The sequence below is a fragment of the Protopterus annectens genome, chromosome 2.part0, assembly GCF_019279795.1.
Source record: "Protopterus annectens isolate FY-2018-M chromosome 2.part0, PAN1.0, whole genome shotgun sequence".
Lineage (NCBI taxonomy): Eukaryota > Metazoa > Chordata > Ceratodontiformes > Protopteridae > Protopterus > Protopterus annectens.
In genome coordinates, this window is record NC_056728.1 from 1013954719 (window position 1) to 1013970169 (window position 15451).

The following is a 15451-nucleotide window of genomic DNA, read 5'->3' on the forward strand; positions in this document are numbered from 1 at the left end:
ATGTACCTCACTAGACACCTGCAACAACTGGCGAGGCCACAAAAGTACCTCACAAAGAGGATCCTAGGCCTTAAACACTTGTCCTATATGGACAGACTCAAAAAACTCCAACTATTCTCTGTGTCATATCGCCTACTTACAGGCATTCTCTGCTTGACTTACAAAGCCATGTCTGACCCAGCTCTGTTAGAAATGCTACATCTAAAGAAATCCCAATCCATCCACATCACATGCTCCAGAGACCTCAACCTCATTACCACAATCAACAGAACATGCTGGAGGGATAGGTTCATAACCCAGAGACTTCTCATGCTATGGAATAGACTTCCCATACATGTCAAACAGAGCACTTCACTGGCCTTCTTCAAGAGGAATCTTGATGAGTGGATGGGAAATAGAAAAATCACCCCGAGGATCACGCCAGTTACTTTACTCAACAGAGGCACTGGGAACTAAGGTTGGGTGGCACGATGCCAGAGTAATCCTATGGGCTAGGCTTGTAAAGGCTCCAGGCCATTAGCCTAGTACACACCTATGAACCTATGAACCTATGAAAAGTATAACTCACTGACAGAGTCAGAAGACGTATAGCCTCTACTTCCCCACTGCCTTTTCTTCTGTATATTGCCCCAATCTTCACTAACTTTTCAGTCTCAGAACGGTCCAGACTTGAGCAATGTTATAACAACAAGCAAATTTGCAGCAAAATTGAAAAGTAGAACAGACCACTGCTTAACGCTCAGATAATTAAACTGGTTTAAAGTACCACATCACTTAGCTCTTTCTCAGCGAGTTACAACACACAGACTTCTCTAGAAGACAGAAAAGCCCTTAAAAACCCAGGACAGCACTAATTCCCCAATTCCCAACTGAGTTGAATGTTCTAGACAAAAATAACTAGTCACTATAACCAAGTCATTTAATACTGCAGGTGACTCTATATTCAAATAGTGTAGTTAAACTGTGGAGTCACATCCCACTACCAAAGAAATCCATTCAGAATGCAAACTCATTTCAAATACAACTAAAACGTCACCTATCAAATCAATAGATCTGTTCCTCTGTTCCTACACATCTCCTGGGTAAATAGCATTGTTATCTTCATATTACCACATGACTAATCCGTTTTACTTCATTCAAAATCCTATTCCCCAGAACCATGATACCATGACAGCCATATATCTTTAGCTATATCTATATATGTATAAACCTATATCTATCTATCTATCTATCTATCTATCTATCTATCTATCTATCTATCTATCTATATTTCTCTCTCTGCATATGTGTGTGTGTGTGTGTGTATATATATCTATATATATATATATATATATATATATATTTGGGTCTACTTCACTTTCTCGACAACCAGAAGATCGAACACATTTAAGTGAAAGTGCACTATATCGAAAGTGCACTTTCGCAAAAGCCGGTTCTCTGAAGCGCATTACAGTGGGGAAAAGGAAATATATCCTTTTCCCCACTGTAGTGCGATCTCGGAGTTAATATATTTAAGTAGGGGGGTGTGGGGGGCACAGCCCCCCACATAGTGGGTGCAAGGGGGCTTGCCCCTTGCAAAATATTGTTTAAAGCAGTTTTTTTTTTTTTTTCCTGGTTTGGAGAACCAGCTTTTGCGAAAGTGCACTTTTGATCTAGTGCACTTTCGCTTTAATGGGTTTCGATGTTGCTTGATTGAGATTGTGAGATTTCGATCAAGCAACATAGAACCATATATTTATATATCTATATATATATATATATATATATATATATATATATATATATATACACATGCACACATTTGATATATATATATATATATATATATATATATATATATATATATATATATACACGCACACATACATATACACATACACACATTTTATATATATATATATATATATATATATATATATATATATATATATAAAAACAGTGTCTTTTAACCTGCTTTACACCCACCGCTTAACTGCAAAATTAACATTTTCTGACCAACCTGCTTCTTTCCCTTGCCTCCATTTCCTTGAATTTCTAAGCATTAATCACATGATCTGTTAACTGTCTGACAAACTCACTAACACACCTCATCCGTTCTTCAATGTTCAACATTTGCTATTGCACAAGCATCTTATACTGCAATAGTTGTCGCTTTTTTCAAATGAATGTAATTTGATTGGCAAAAGTGTCTGTAATTTTTAATCCATGTTATTTAATATCTGTTTGTGCATATTACTGAATATCTGTTTAAAAATGTTTGTAATATGATGGAGTTTTTCTATCAAGGCCCCCACTGAAAAAGGATTTTGATTAAACCCATTCAGACAAATTCTGTAAAAAAAAGCAAAATGAAATAAAATCAATAAGCAAAATGTCCTGCTTCATTTTTAACATGGTGATAAGGGTTTGCAAAGATGTATCTTAGTAAAAACTACCTGACATGTTGAAAAGCTTGGGGTTAGAGCACCAAACAAGAAATTAAAGAATTTAAAAATAGGGTTTGGTAATCCAGAGAACTGGAATTACTGAGATATTGAAGAACATTTTTAAACCTCTGAGCTATTGATGAGTGCTGTAGAGTATACCAGTGTGTGTGTGTGTGTGTGTGTGTGTGTGTGTGTGTGTGTGTGTGTGTGTGTGTGTGTGTGTGTGTGTGTGTGTGTGTGTGTGTGTGTGTGCGTGAACATGTGTGGTGTTTCACATTAAGCTAGCAGTGAAAACTGCTAACAAGTACATTTTGCTTCTGATCAGTAGCAATATACATGATAACCACTGTGTTTTCTTTAAGTTGTACAGTGGTTTCTGGTGTAGCAGTCATACATTCACCATTTGCAGTGGGTCTGTATTTCATGAGCTGGCAGTTTTGAACAATAAGTACCCTCTTTCTGAGGGTAACACTTTATGACTAACTTTGAGTGTGCATGTCATACTATTACTAGAATAAGGAGCTATGCATTTTTAATGAATCTGCACGTCAGGATGTTAATATCCTGAACTTAGTTTCAACTGTCTATGCAGAGTTTCCTTCCAATGTTGTACCAAGCACGTTTAATTTTCATGCCCTGGTACTTATTGTACCTAGTGATTTTTGTGTATTGCTGTTACTTTTTGTATTTCTGTATTGCCTTTCTATATTTTGAATACTGTAGTTTGTTTTCTTTATCTTGTGTTTTGCTTGCATTCTGTTTTAAACAGCATATTAAAACTTCAAAAGAGACCACAGCTCTCTCTGTTCTGAGTCAAGCAGAATTTTTCCCTCCCTCCCACCCATTTAAGTTGTCTTGTTAAATACCACTGTCTTTCTAGTTGCCCGCCTCTTATGTTAATCTGACCATATATCTCATTTCTCTCTACTTTCACTGGCTTATGTGAGTAATCACAAAACCATCACTTTTGAAATCCCACCCCTTCAATTATTTAAATTTATTGGCCATCCTACAGTATTTCATAGTACCAAAATAACCACCCCTTTCAGTCCATCTTGCTGTTTTAAAAATAGTAACTCTCCACTAAACCTTAACTTTTTAAACAGGCTCAAGTTACCTACTTTCATATCTAACTTCTCTAGTGCACACTGCAGAGTGCATTCTTTTCAATCTTACCTTTAAGCATCCCTGTTACTAGCACTTTCTCTAATACCTAAAAAGATCATCTCTACTTGACTCCAAGTAGACTTTTCTCTATCTGTTAAACCTAGCACTTGCTCCTACAGTACTTATTACCTTGATACGGCACTCTTATAGATAGCACCCCAAAAGGCAAACCCCATTTCCCCACATCCCCGGAATCTCTTTTAAAGTTTTTTGTCTAGTCCTTCTAGCATGTGGATCAGTTGCTAGTGTCCTCTCCTGCTCAGCTGGTGAACCTGGGAATATTGAGGCAATGTTACAATTGCCTCATGTACACAGACAACCCTCTCCTTCTCCCACAAAACACAAATACATGAGATGCAACTATAACTGGAGGCTGAGCTCTCTCAACATAGGACTGGCAAGACCAGTCAGGAGGAGAAGGTTACCACACACACTATAGACCCAGTCTCACATAGTACCATCACAACCTCAAATCATACACATAAACACACAAAGACATACAAAATCTACCAAAACAGCAGAGGCCACCAAAGCAGACACCCAAACAACCACCACCTCAGAACACAACACCTGCAACACATAGACCTCACAGTCAGAGTGTCAAACAGTCACAGCCCAATGCCAGACACACTAGTCATTGGTGACTCCATAGTCAGACACACTGGCACCAGACTGAGTAAGGAGAAGGTCACAGTAAGCTGCCTGTCGGGTGCTAGAAAGCACTCAGGTCTCTCAACAGCAGGTACAAATACGACTCAGTCATTGTCCACGCTGGTGTAAACGACCTGAGAGACTACATGAAAGAGACATTGAGGAGCTCTCTGATTATGTAGCCCAGGCAGGTATGACCCTGACCTTGAGCAGTATCCTACCTTCACCAAGAATGATGCCACAATACAGAGATAAGATGATCAGCTTTAACAATTGGCTTAAACTCTGGTGTCATTCAAAGGGGATCCAATGTCTGTCTGCCTGGGATGACATGCTGGACAAGCCATGCACCTGTCACCCTGGGATTCGGATATTGGCAAAGGCTCTTGCCACCCCCATAGTGCCTTTTTAGGCAAGGCTCAAATTCTAAACCTACCACCCTAGAACACAAAAAGGAAAAAACTAAGGGTAATGCTGCTCAATGCCAGAAGTCTAAATCTCAAAATGCGGCCCTTCTCAGTATGGAGAACATCGATGTCTGTGCAGTGACAGAAACCTGGTTCAAGGCTCCTGAGAGCACCCCAGCACTATCAGGTTTTACCTCTTATCATGCGTTCCGCCCCAAAATCCGGACAATACCAAGAAAGGAGGGTATCCATATTCATCAAAGACACCCACACCTCAAGACTGGTATGCATCGGAGACCATCCAGGTGCAATTAACCATAGGCAAGACTGCTCTGCAAATTGTAGCATGTTACAGGCCACCCTCACAAACTCAGGAACCTCACATGGCCTTCCTGAAAACACTAGAGGGATAAATGTATCACCAAACACCATCATACTAGGTGACTTCAATTACCCTAATATAGACTGGGAACACTACTCAAGCCCAAACACCCTAGCCCAAAAGTTCCTGGAATTCATAAACTCAAATGCCATGGAACAACTAGTCACCATCCCCACAAGAGGAGAAAACATACTTGATCTCATCATCACGAACATGGGAGCACAATGTTCAACACCGAAGTATACCCCTCACTGGTGAGATCAGATCACAAACTAATCTCGCTGGAGGTCCTCATCCCACCCCCACCTGAAATAAAAGACCACAGTAAAGAACTAGCCGACTTCACACTTCTAAAGACTAGTGTGGTCTCCTTTAAGGCCCCGAGCGGTGGAAAACAGTACTCAAGCCGCTGAATCACTTACAAATGCCTTCTACCAGCACCTGCAGGACTGCATGGATAAGGCAATCCCAAGCAAAACAAAGACTCTTTGTACCAAAGGCAAGCGTCCAGTCTGGTGGACCCCAGCCATAAACAAACTCTACAACAAAGGAGGAAGCTACTACAAGATAGAGCAAAATCCTTAAAAGGTAAGACACCCTTGATCACTATAAGTAAAAACTAAGAGCTCTCATAAAATCATCCAAAGAAAAGACAATCATAAGGCCTTCTTTAGCTATACCAGATATGCTCAGAACTAGTTCAAAATGATGTGAAGATTACTGATCCTACAGACATTGCCAACATACTGGCTGACAGGTTCAGTGCAAACTTCGGGATATCTAAACCAAGCGATTGCAGCCCCCAAACATCTCCAACGCCCAAGTGAGAACTGCTCTCTCCAAAGCAAAAACACAGCATCCATGGGACCTGATGGTGTGCTGTGTGCTCCACGAACTCAACGAGGAATTAAACCCACAGCTAGGACAGCTGTTTAATCATAGTCTTACCTCTGGATGGCGCACTGCAACTGTGGTCCCACTTCACAAAGAAATTACCGCCCATTAGCTTGACAAGCCTTATCTGCAAAGCCATGGAGAGGATCATAATGGACCTCATAAATAAAGACATAGGAATTTGCAGACTTTGGATCCATCCCAGTTTGGCTTTGTCAAAGGCAGATCATGCCTTCTAAACTTGGTTGACTTTTTCAAACAGTCACCAAAGCCATTGATGAGGGAAAGGCAGTCCATACAGCCTACCTCGATCTGGCGGTATCATTGAAAAACTCATCAGCTTAAATGTTAACCCATACATCACAAGATGGGTTGCAAACTGGCTGAGTGACAGAACCCACAGGGTCAGAGTTGCTGGCGCCATGTCAGACTCAAAGCCTGTCACAAGTGGTGTACCACAGGGCTCAGTCCTGGGCCCACTCTTGTTTGGCATCTACTTTTCCAGTACAAGCAAACACAGGAGGGTTATGACAAAGTTTGCAGATGACTGCAAACTGGGTGCCATAGTGGAAACACATCTGACACAGATATCCTTCAGAAGGGTCTCACAGAAACGGATAACTGGTGCCAGAGCCATGGCCTAAAGTTAAATGCCAAAAATGCATAGTCATAAAAACAAGGTTACCCCTAGCTACCAAATAGGTGGCAATCCACTGAGCATAGAAGAAGTTATCAGGGACCTGGGGACCCAGGTTGATAGTAGTCTGTCATTCGACACCCATGTAGCTAAAGTAGTTAGGAAGACCTTCTACATTGCCCACCTTATCATGAAGGGATTCTCATCTAGATCAAGGGAGGTCATAGTCTCCCTATACTCATCACTCATCAGACCAATGATTGAGTACAATGCCCCATTCGGAATGTATCTGACCCGACCAGCTGGAGAGGCCACAAAGTTCCTCACCAAAAGGATAAAGGGTCTCAAACATCTGTCCTATGCTGAAAGAACTCCAGCTCTATTCAGTCGCTTACGCTTGCTCAGAGGTGACCTTTGCCTATACATAACATAGCCATGTCAAACCCAGATTTGATGAATATGCTTCACCTCAAAAATCTAGATCCGGATAGATTCATCACCCAAAGACTCCTATGCTGTGGAATAAAATCCCGGTATATGTGAGGCAGAGCACTCGCTGGCCTTGTTCAAGAGAAATCTTGACCAATGGATGATTACCTCAGTGTCACTGCTCAACAGAGGCACAGCAAAATAATGGGTATAGTTAGATAGCCTAGTATGAACCTATGAACCTATGAACCTAAGAATTTTAATATAGGGTTATTTTTATAAGTTTCTGAAGACTTAATTTTGCAATGTTTCTATATTACTGATGCTTTCCCTGCATTCTGTATTAATAAATGGACTTATAAATAGATGAATGCATAAAAGAAGTTTCACTCTATTGTAATATACAGTCATATCAGCTAATGACTAATTACTTTCCACCGGATTGCATGACAACATAATACAGAGGGACAGCATTTGTTTCAGAATGTATGCATTTATTTAGTTATTTTTACACTTTTAAGTCTTCATTCCTGCTGAGCTTCCCAGCAGCTGCTGCAGCTGTATCATGGAATGACCTTCATCCCAACAGTCATCATTTTATTCATGCATACTTTTCTGCTGTATGTCCTGCAGTCTGCCCAACAAACATGTTTTGTCTCACTTCTGTGCAGACCACAGATGGAGAACCAGGACTGGGCTGCTTTCCAGTGTACACAGTGACTTTTGCCCCACTGAGTAATATCCCAGTTACAGAATGACTTGATTTTAGTTAATAATATGTGAGTTACTAAATGAAAGCCTTAATATGTGAATCATACCTCTCAACTTCCAGACTTTCATAGAATGTCCACATTTTTGCCTCATATTTTGGTGAGCTCCTCATAAAATATATGGTTTTCTGGCAAACCACTAGGAATAGAACTTCTATAGAAGTCTTTAAATAATAATATACATTTGAGTTTCAGACTTCCTGTCCTTCAGAAAATGCATGTTAACACAAATTATTTTATTCTGGCAACTTTCTATGATTATAAGAGGAATATTTAAAATATGTCCCTATTTTTGGGGCCCTTGATCCCCCATTATTTTTAGCTTTGTCCAGATTTCTTACACTAAGATTTTCAGAGCTATAGTGAAAACGCAACAATCCAATATGGAAATAGATGTTACAAGAGTGTTTTACTGGGATCTGAAATTGAGTCCTGTTTGAACAAATTCTCAAATGCGAAATGCATTATGCCCCAAATATGTAGAAAATTCTAACCGAAGAGGGTATAATCCCATATGAAGAACATAGATCAAAAAAGATTCATCTGTTTCCATGTGTACTGTTATTTTTCTTTCATTTAGTATGCAGACAAGATTCAGTGCATGTGCACCGGTGCTGTTCATATCATATGATACAAAATACTTAATTCTGTTACAGGATACACCTAAATCACATCACAGAAGAGCAATTGAATGCTGCACAGATAAAAATTTCTGCAATAAAGATCTTCACCCAACACTTCCTCCACTGAAAAGAGGTAAGATAAAACTGTACATGCTATATGAAACAGAAAAATGTAAATGCAGACAGGTGGTGTCTTTATTAGAACAATATGGACTGACTCACGCCCAAAAAAGTACACAATTTCTTTTGAATTCCTGTTCCCATAGCACTAAATTTCAAACATCTGATACACATTCTATCCAGGGGGCGTGGCAAACCTTTCACCCAAGTCCTGTAATCTGCTTCAGTTTGTGAAGTGATGAAGAGCTTTGATATGGACAAGTGAGCAGATCTGCACCTGCTTAACAGAACAGCATCAGTGCACTTAATCGAAAAAACAGCATTTTCAGATGTGATGAGCTCCCTGCAAGTTCAAAAGGAAACAGTACATGTGCAAGCTGGTTTAGATGTAAAGTAAAATGCTGGAAGCCATTTCTTTGTAGAAATAAGGCTGATTTCCTGCCTGTGAACTTGACACGTGCATCATAATGCAACAAAATTACAGCTGTCCTGCAGTTGCTTCAGCAGAATGGTTAACTCTTGGAATTCCTGTATTAGGCATGTCTCTTGAGGAGTAAATGTTACATGGAAAGAGGTAAGTAGGACTTGGAGCTTGTCAGAGTGCATACAAGGAAACAGTTAATTCAAGAAGGATGTTTAGCCTGAGGTGTGATGATAGTTCCAGTATTCCAATTGTTGTGCAACTTTTTGCGTCCTTTTAAGCATTGTCAGATGCAGGAAACAGGATGGCGAGTCACCATTTAGGCACAGACTATGTGCCAGACATACCTCTCAACTTCTTAGAGCAACAAGTCTGGTCAAAGCCCCAAATAATGGGGGGACAAGGGCCCAAGGCGATATTGTACTTGAGGTCCTCACCAGATGCGCATTGGCAAGCTCTGCCCAAACCCACCCCCGTGCTGTTTCGTAATCGGGCACTAATAAGTATGTATTCCCTCAAAGAATCCTAATACACTGTCCGGATTTTAGTACGTGTCTTGTGTTGTCTTCAAGAACAATTGTTTGCTTCTTATTTTAATATAAACAAAGAAATGTGTATTTATTAAATAAAATATATATTTCAGAAACTTTGTTTTGTTCCTGCATCTGGCTGTCTGCAAAGTATATTTTCTTTTAAATTAAACGGTAAACTACATGGTCACTTTTTAGCTAATGATTTAATCGGGAGATACATTTTTTGTTCAAAATAAAGTATATAAGCTCACTTCTTATTCTTGTCCTGACCTAGGGTTACCATTAGTTTTCCTTTAGGCTGGGCAGTCCCTTATTTGGGCAGGTGTGTCCTTGTCAGGGAGGGGGATATGAAAATGGGAAGTGTCCTTTTTTTCTAAGTTCCCTTTATTAGTCGACTAAAGCTATTTTTTTGTATTTGAATCGCTTACCAACCAACTAAAATTCTAAAAAGAGTGGGCTTTTATTTTAGATAAAAAGCTATTATTTTTGTATCTGAAACACTTCTAAATGTAACATGCAACTAAAATTCTTCAAGAGTGTGCTTTTATTTTTAGCAAAAAAAGTCCATTCGTTTGCATTGTTTGAATGCCATGTCAATCATGGCTCATTACATATGCAGACCTGGTCGTCACTCATTCGCGACATGCCCACTTCTGCGCAAAACACAAGGTGAGGCCTTCAAGTACAATATCGCCGGGCCCAAAAATAGGGGCACTTTTTAAATATTGCTCATATAAACTTAGAAAGTTGATAGAATAACAGGTTTTGTATTAGCATGAACTTTCTGAAGGAAATTCAAATGTCTGCCATTATTTTCTGACTTCAGTCCTCAATGATTTGCCAGTGATCTGCCAGGAAACCAGTTTTAAGAGAAGCAGGTGAAAAATGGAGATTCTGTGAAAATCTAAACAGTTGAGATGCATTTTTTACTCTCAGTTCCCCTGACTGTATCATAAGCATTTGACTTTAAGGGGAACAAGGTGCCATCCAGGCATCACCGTTCTGACCTACATTCTGCTGTGCTTTTAACTGTCAGGAATAGTATCATGACCTGCTGCCTAGCTGACAATGGGGGCATTTTTGACAGCAGTTTTTCTCTGGTATTTTGGAATCTGCATCACAATCCATTGTTTATGAGTAATAAGTGTGGACAGCCAGGTACCATATGATTTCTTTTTAAGGAGAGAAACGTCACTTAGTTAACATTTGCTTTATGAGTGACTCTTGGAAGGTACCTAAAGCATCTTAATGCCCTTTAAATTATCAGATGCTTCTTGTACTGTAGATAAGTCAAAAACTTCAGCTGATTAAATGTAACCTTCTTTCAGGAGTTACCAGCTCTTAGAAATGCACTGCAGTGTTGCACAATATGGATGTTTCAGCAAAATTCCATGTATTTCCTTGAGGGAGTGTCAAACATTTAATGCAATACACTCTACATTTCAAGAATAATGGAGAAATAGAGACAGTCTGTTCTGAATGGCATGTATACCTTTCAACTGTCCAAAATTTCTAAGAATGTCAAGACTTTCCCTTTTATTTTTGTCGGCCCCTCATAAAATGTATGGTTTTCTGGCAAATCAGTAAGAATTGTACTAACTAAAACGTGAAAGACATTTGAGTTTAAGAGTTCATATCCTTCAGAAAAAATATACAGCGATATTGTAGTCGAGGGCCTCACCAGATGCGCAGTAGCAAGCCCTCCCCAAAACCCACCCCCGTGATATGTCATTCGTGAATATGCATTCCCTCCGAATGTACAACCGAAGAAAAAGTGCACTGACATGTAACATGACAGTAAATATAACTGTAAACTGTTTACCAACATCTGTAATTGACAAGTTTTATTGCACTAATAATATATACTATAATCAGCAAAGAAACGAAACCGTCAAAACACGTCATCAGGCTTTTTACTGTGTAGCATTATAGTTCTCTTTGTCAGAGTCAGAATGCGATGGTTCACTGTCCCAATTAATGTCCAAACGGACTCTTTTTTTTTGGTGCAGGTGTCACAGCCGACTCTTCCTCAGTATCATTGGCAGGACCTTTTACTAAGAACAGCTTTCCTGGGCAATACTGTATTAACCGTTTGTGTACATTTAATATTTTCAGATCATGTATGCATGAGCAAATTAAATATGCAGACCGGGTTGTCACTCAATTTGTGACACGCCCACTTTTGAGCGAAACAAACTGGTGAGGCCCTCAACTACATTATCGCCAAATATACTAATGAAAAAAATATTTTTTCTGGTAACTAGAATACTTATAAGAGCAATATTTAAAATTTGTTGCTAATTTTAGGCTTTCGTTCCCACCACCCCCAATTATTTTTGGCTTTGTCTAGATTCCTTGTGCTAAGAGATAGAGAGGTATGTTGACATGTGCTTTTTGATTTTAAGGGGAAAATGACAGCTTCAGGTTTGCTTATGAGAGACATATACCACTAAAATCAATATGCATGAGAATATGGACGTGCCTGATAAGCTAAGTGAGATCAATCCATTGTCCTTTCCCCTGTTGAGCAGTCACCAGTAAACGCCCAATTGCTCTTTCAAGTTGCTATCAGAAGCTATTCAGTGAGAATAGCAAACCAGACTTGCACAGTTCTTTGTCTACAAAATCCCAAATTCAATGTCAGTTTATATGTGATAAAGTTACAGGTTAAATTCCTCCTTACTCTTCACTGATCTGTAGATAAACTGAATGTTTTACATATTATTTCATTTGCAAGAAGCAAAACAATACTCTTTTCTCAAGGATTACAGGAAGGGCACTATCTGTACCTTATCACAGCACTACTGGATGGCCATGAAGGTTGACTGAGCCATATGTAAGTTTGTTCGTGTGTCCAAGTCTATGTAAACATCCATGGTTAATACAAATGAACCTGTAATACTAAGTCTGAGCCATTTAATGGCATCTTCACTTGCAGACTTTGAATATTTAAGAGGAAGGTACCAAGATATTTAATTGAGTCTGTACTGCATAGAGAGGTTCACTAACCAAAGATTTCCCCAGTCATGGTAGGGTATTGAATGGGGTATAAGCCATACTGTATGCCCTGCCTTGCTAAAACAGCGTCTTCATCTGTCCCTTTATTAGTGTGACCCTGAAGCAACATAACCATCAGTGAGCAGCTTCAGGTCAGGAGATCCACCCTTCTTATCTGATAAAATGTCAGGAGGAGGATGATACAGGTCTAACAAGGCATGCACCTGTTCGTCTTTATTACAAGTGCTACTGGCATTCGTATGGAGTGTTTTAGGCCTATAATATTGTCCTAGACTTTCTCTGAAAAGTCTAGCCACCCCAGAAGAGCACCTACTTTATTATAATCCACCTGTATGATGACTGAAACCTGTTTTACTACTTAAACTGAAACTGGAAATAAAGCTGGTTTGGAGAGGAAAGAGAGGATGTAATACAGAAAAAACAGTTGTCTTATTTTAAAACCAAAACCAAAATGCCCAGGCAGGCTGCCACACAAGAGACCCAAATGCACTTTCTTTCAGTAGTTTATTAAAATTTAAAAAGTAGATTTAGCTCTTCTGTCTGTCCACTGGAGACTTCATCAGGATAAACACACATTCAACTGACAAGATCATCAGAATAAGTTGTCTTATTTTACAAAGTCTGATTCCCTATTTTGTACAAATTTACACAAAGCATGTTTATCAAATAGAGTTACTGCAGATTAGGATTTCTGCTTACCCATAAATTGCAATGATCCCCTAGCCTCTTATATTAACAACAGGGGGTCCTGATGCCACATCCAAGTGAAGATGTTTTCCCCTAGGAAAAAAAAATCAATAGCACATTCAGATAATTTGCTGTCACTAAGGTCACAAAATTTGCAGCCAACCTCCTCTACACTTATAGTTTGCCTTATTCTGTTGTATAGTTAATAACTGCTATTAAACTGATTTGCTAATCTGAAGGATAACACACATAAATTGAATGAAAGCTGCCACATTTCTGTATTTTAGCATATGCTTATAACTATAAATGCATACATGTGTTCAGGGATACATCTGCCAAAGAAAAAAGCTGCTTAATGTTTAAAAAGCGTACTTGGTAAAGAGTATTTTCTGTTAATGGGGCAACAGCTTTTTTCGCTCGTTAACAGTTTTCTCATAAGGAAAGTTGTATCAAAAGAAGTGCAAGTTAAAGAGAATACAGTACTTGCAAAATCTTAGTTCTAACTTTTTAGGGGCACTGATGCCAACAGCCATTCTACTTTGGGTCCAGAATAGGTGAGGTACCTCCTAAGGCGTAAGTCATTACAAGTATTCCTCTGCAGTCTGCACCAACTAAGAATATGTACAAATGTGTACACATTATTTTAGTTATAAGAGAACGTTCTTGGCACATATGTTACGGATATCCAAAACAGTAATACAAAAGAATGAAGTGTGGTCTAATGTGCAACTGCTTTTACACTGAAACATGATTGCTCTTTAGGACTGCATGAAGAAATTGCATTCTAACTCTATGTTTTTACACCCATGATCAGGGCTGAAAAGGGTCCTGTGATCAGTCCCGAAGTCTGACCTAACTAAAAATATGTGTGTGTGTGTGTGTGTGTGTGTGTGTGTGTGTGTGTGTGTGTGTGTGTGTGTGTGTGTGTGTGTGTGTGTGTGTGTGTGTGTGTGTGTGCGTGCGTGTGTGTGTGTGTCTCTCTCTCTATACCTCTCCGTGTGCTTGCATGTGGTGTCTCTCCAATGTCCCTGATTTTTGCTGGTAATAAAGAATGACATCAACTAAGCTTAGAGATGGCTTTTACTTCAGAAAATGGACATTAGGCCACATTCAAGTAGTCAGCTAACTTCTCCACTTACTGTCCCTGAATGCTTCGGATTACTTCCAGTCTTGTCCCTGATTCTGGAGGTAAGACAATGACAGCTGCTGCTGCGTGTGTGTTTTTACATAACATATGACATATGTTATATATTTATACAAACACATTGTTAAAAAGTGTGTGTGTGTGTGTGTGTGTGTGTGGGTGTATTTCCTATTTACCATCCACTCATCAAGATTTTTCTTGAAAAGTGCTAATGAAGAACTTTGCTTGACATAGATGGGTAGCTTGTTCCAGAGTATAGGAAGTCTCTGGGATAGGAATCTATCCCTCCAGCATGTCCTGTTTATTGTGGTGACAAGGTTTAGGTCCCTAGAGTGTGTAGCTCGGAGGGACTGGGATTTCTTTAGGTGTAGTATGTCCAACAGCTCTGGGTTTGACATAGCTTTATATGTTAGGCAGAGATCACCTTTGAGCAGGCGATATGCTACGGAGTAAAGCTGGAGTTTTTTGAGGTGGTCAGTGTAGGGCATTTGTTTGAGGCCAGTAATCCTCTTTGTGAGGTACTTTTGTGGCCTTTCCACCTGCTGCAGATGTCTTGTGAGGTACATTCCAAAAGGGGTGTTGTACTCCATAATGGGTCTAATGAGTGATGAGTAGAGGGGAACAATGACATCTTTTTTCCTGGATGAGAACCCTTTTGTGATGAGGTGTGCCACGTAGAAGGACTTCCTGACAACTGTGGTGATGTTACTATCAAAGGAGAGACTACTGTCCACCTGGGTCCCAAGGTCTCTTATCACACATTCGGTGTTAAGTAGATTGCTGCCTATGTGGTAGTTCATGGGTACAGAGTTTTTACCAAAGGGGATGACACTGCACTTTTTGGCATTGAACTTGAGGCCATAGCTCTGACACCAGGCATCTGTCTCAGTGAGGCCCTTCTGTAGGATGTCCACATCATTTGGGGACTTCACTATGGCTCCTAGTTTGCAGTCATCTGCGAACTTCTTAGCCAGAGGCCTTCTGTGTTAGCCTGTACTTCAGAGAAGTAGATACCAAACAGGATAAGTCCCAGGATGGAATCCTGTGGTACTCCACTTGTCACTGCTTTGAGGTCAGATTTGGAGTCCGCAACATTAACAGTGTGGGTTCTGTCAGTTAGCCAGTTGGCAGCCCATCTTGTG

The 15451-nt window shown here is 39.7% G+C and overlaps 1 protein-coding gene across 2 annotated transcripts in view; it reads left to right on the forward strand.

Annotated features, from left to right (window-relative positions):
- The window catches only part of BMPR1B (bone morphogenetic protein receptor type 1B), a 781127-nt gene that overhangs the window by 488703 nt on the left and 276973 nt on the right, over nucleotides 1-15451 (forward strand). For both annotated transcript variants that reach the window (XM_044061268.1, XM_044061269.1), the window contains exon 4: nucleotides 8420-8519. In XM_044061268.1, coding sequence (XP_043917203.1) covers nucleotides 8420-8519 — 100 coding nt within the window. The remainder of the gene's footprint in view (nucleotides 1-8419; nucleotides 8520-15451) is intronic.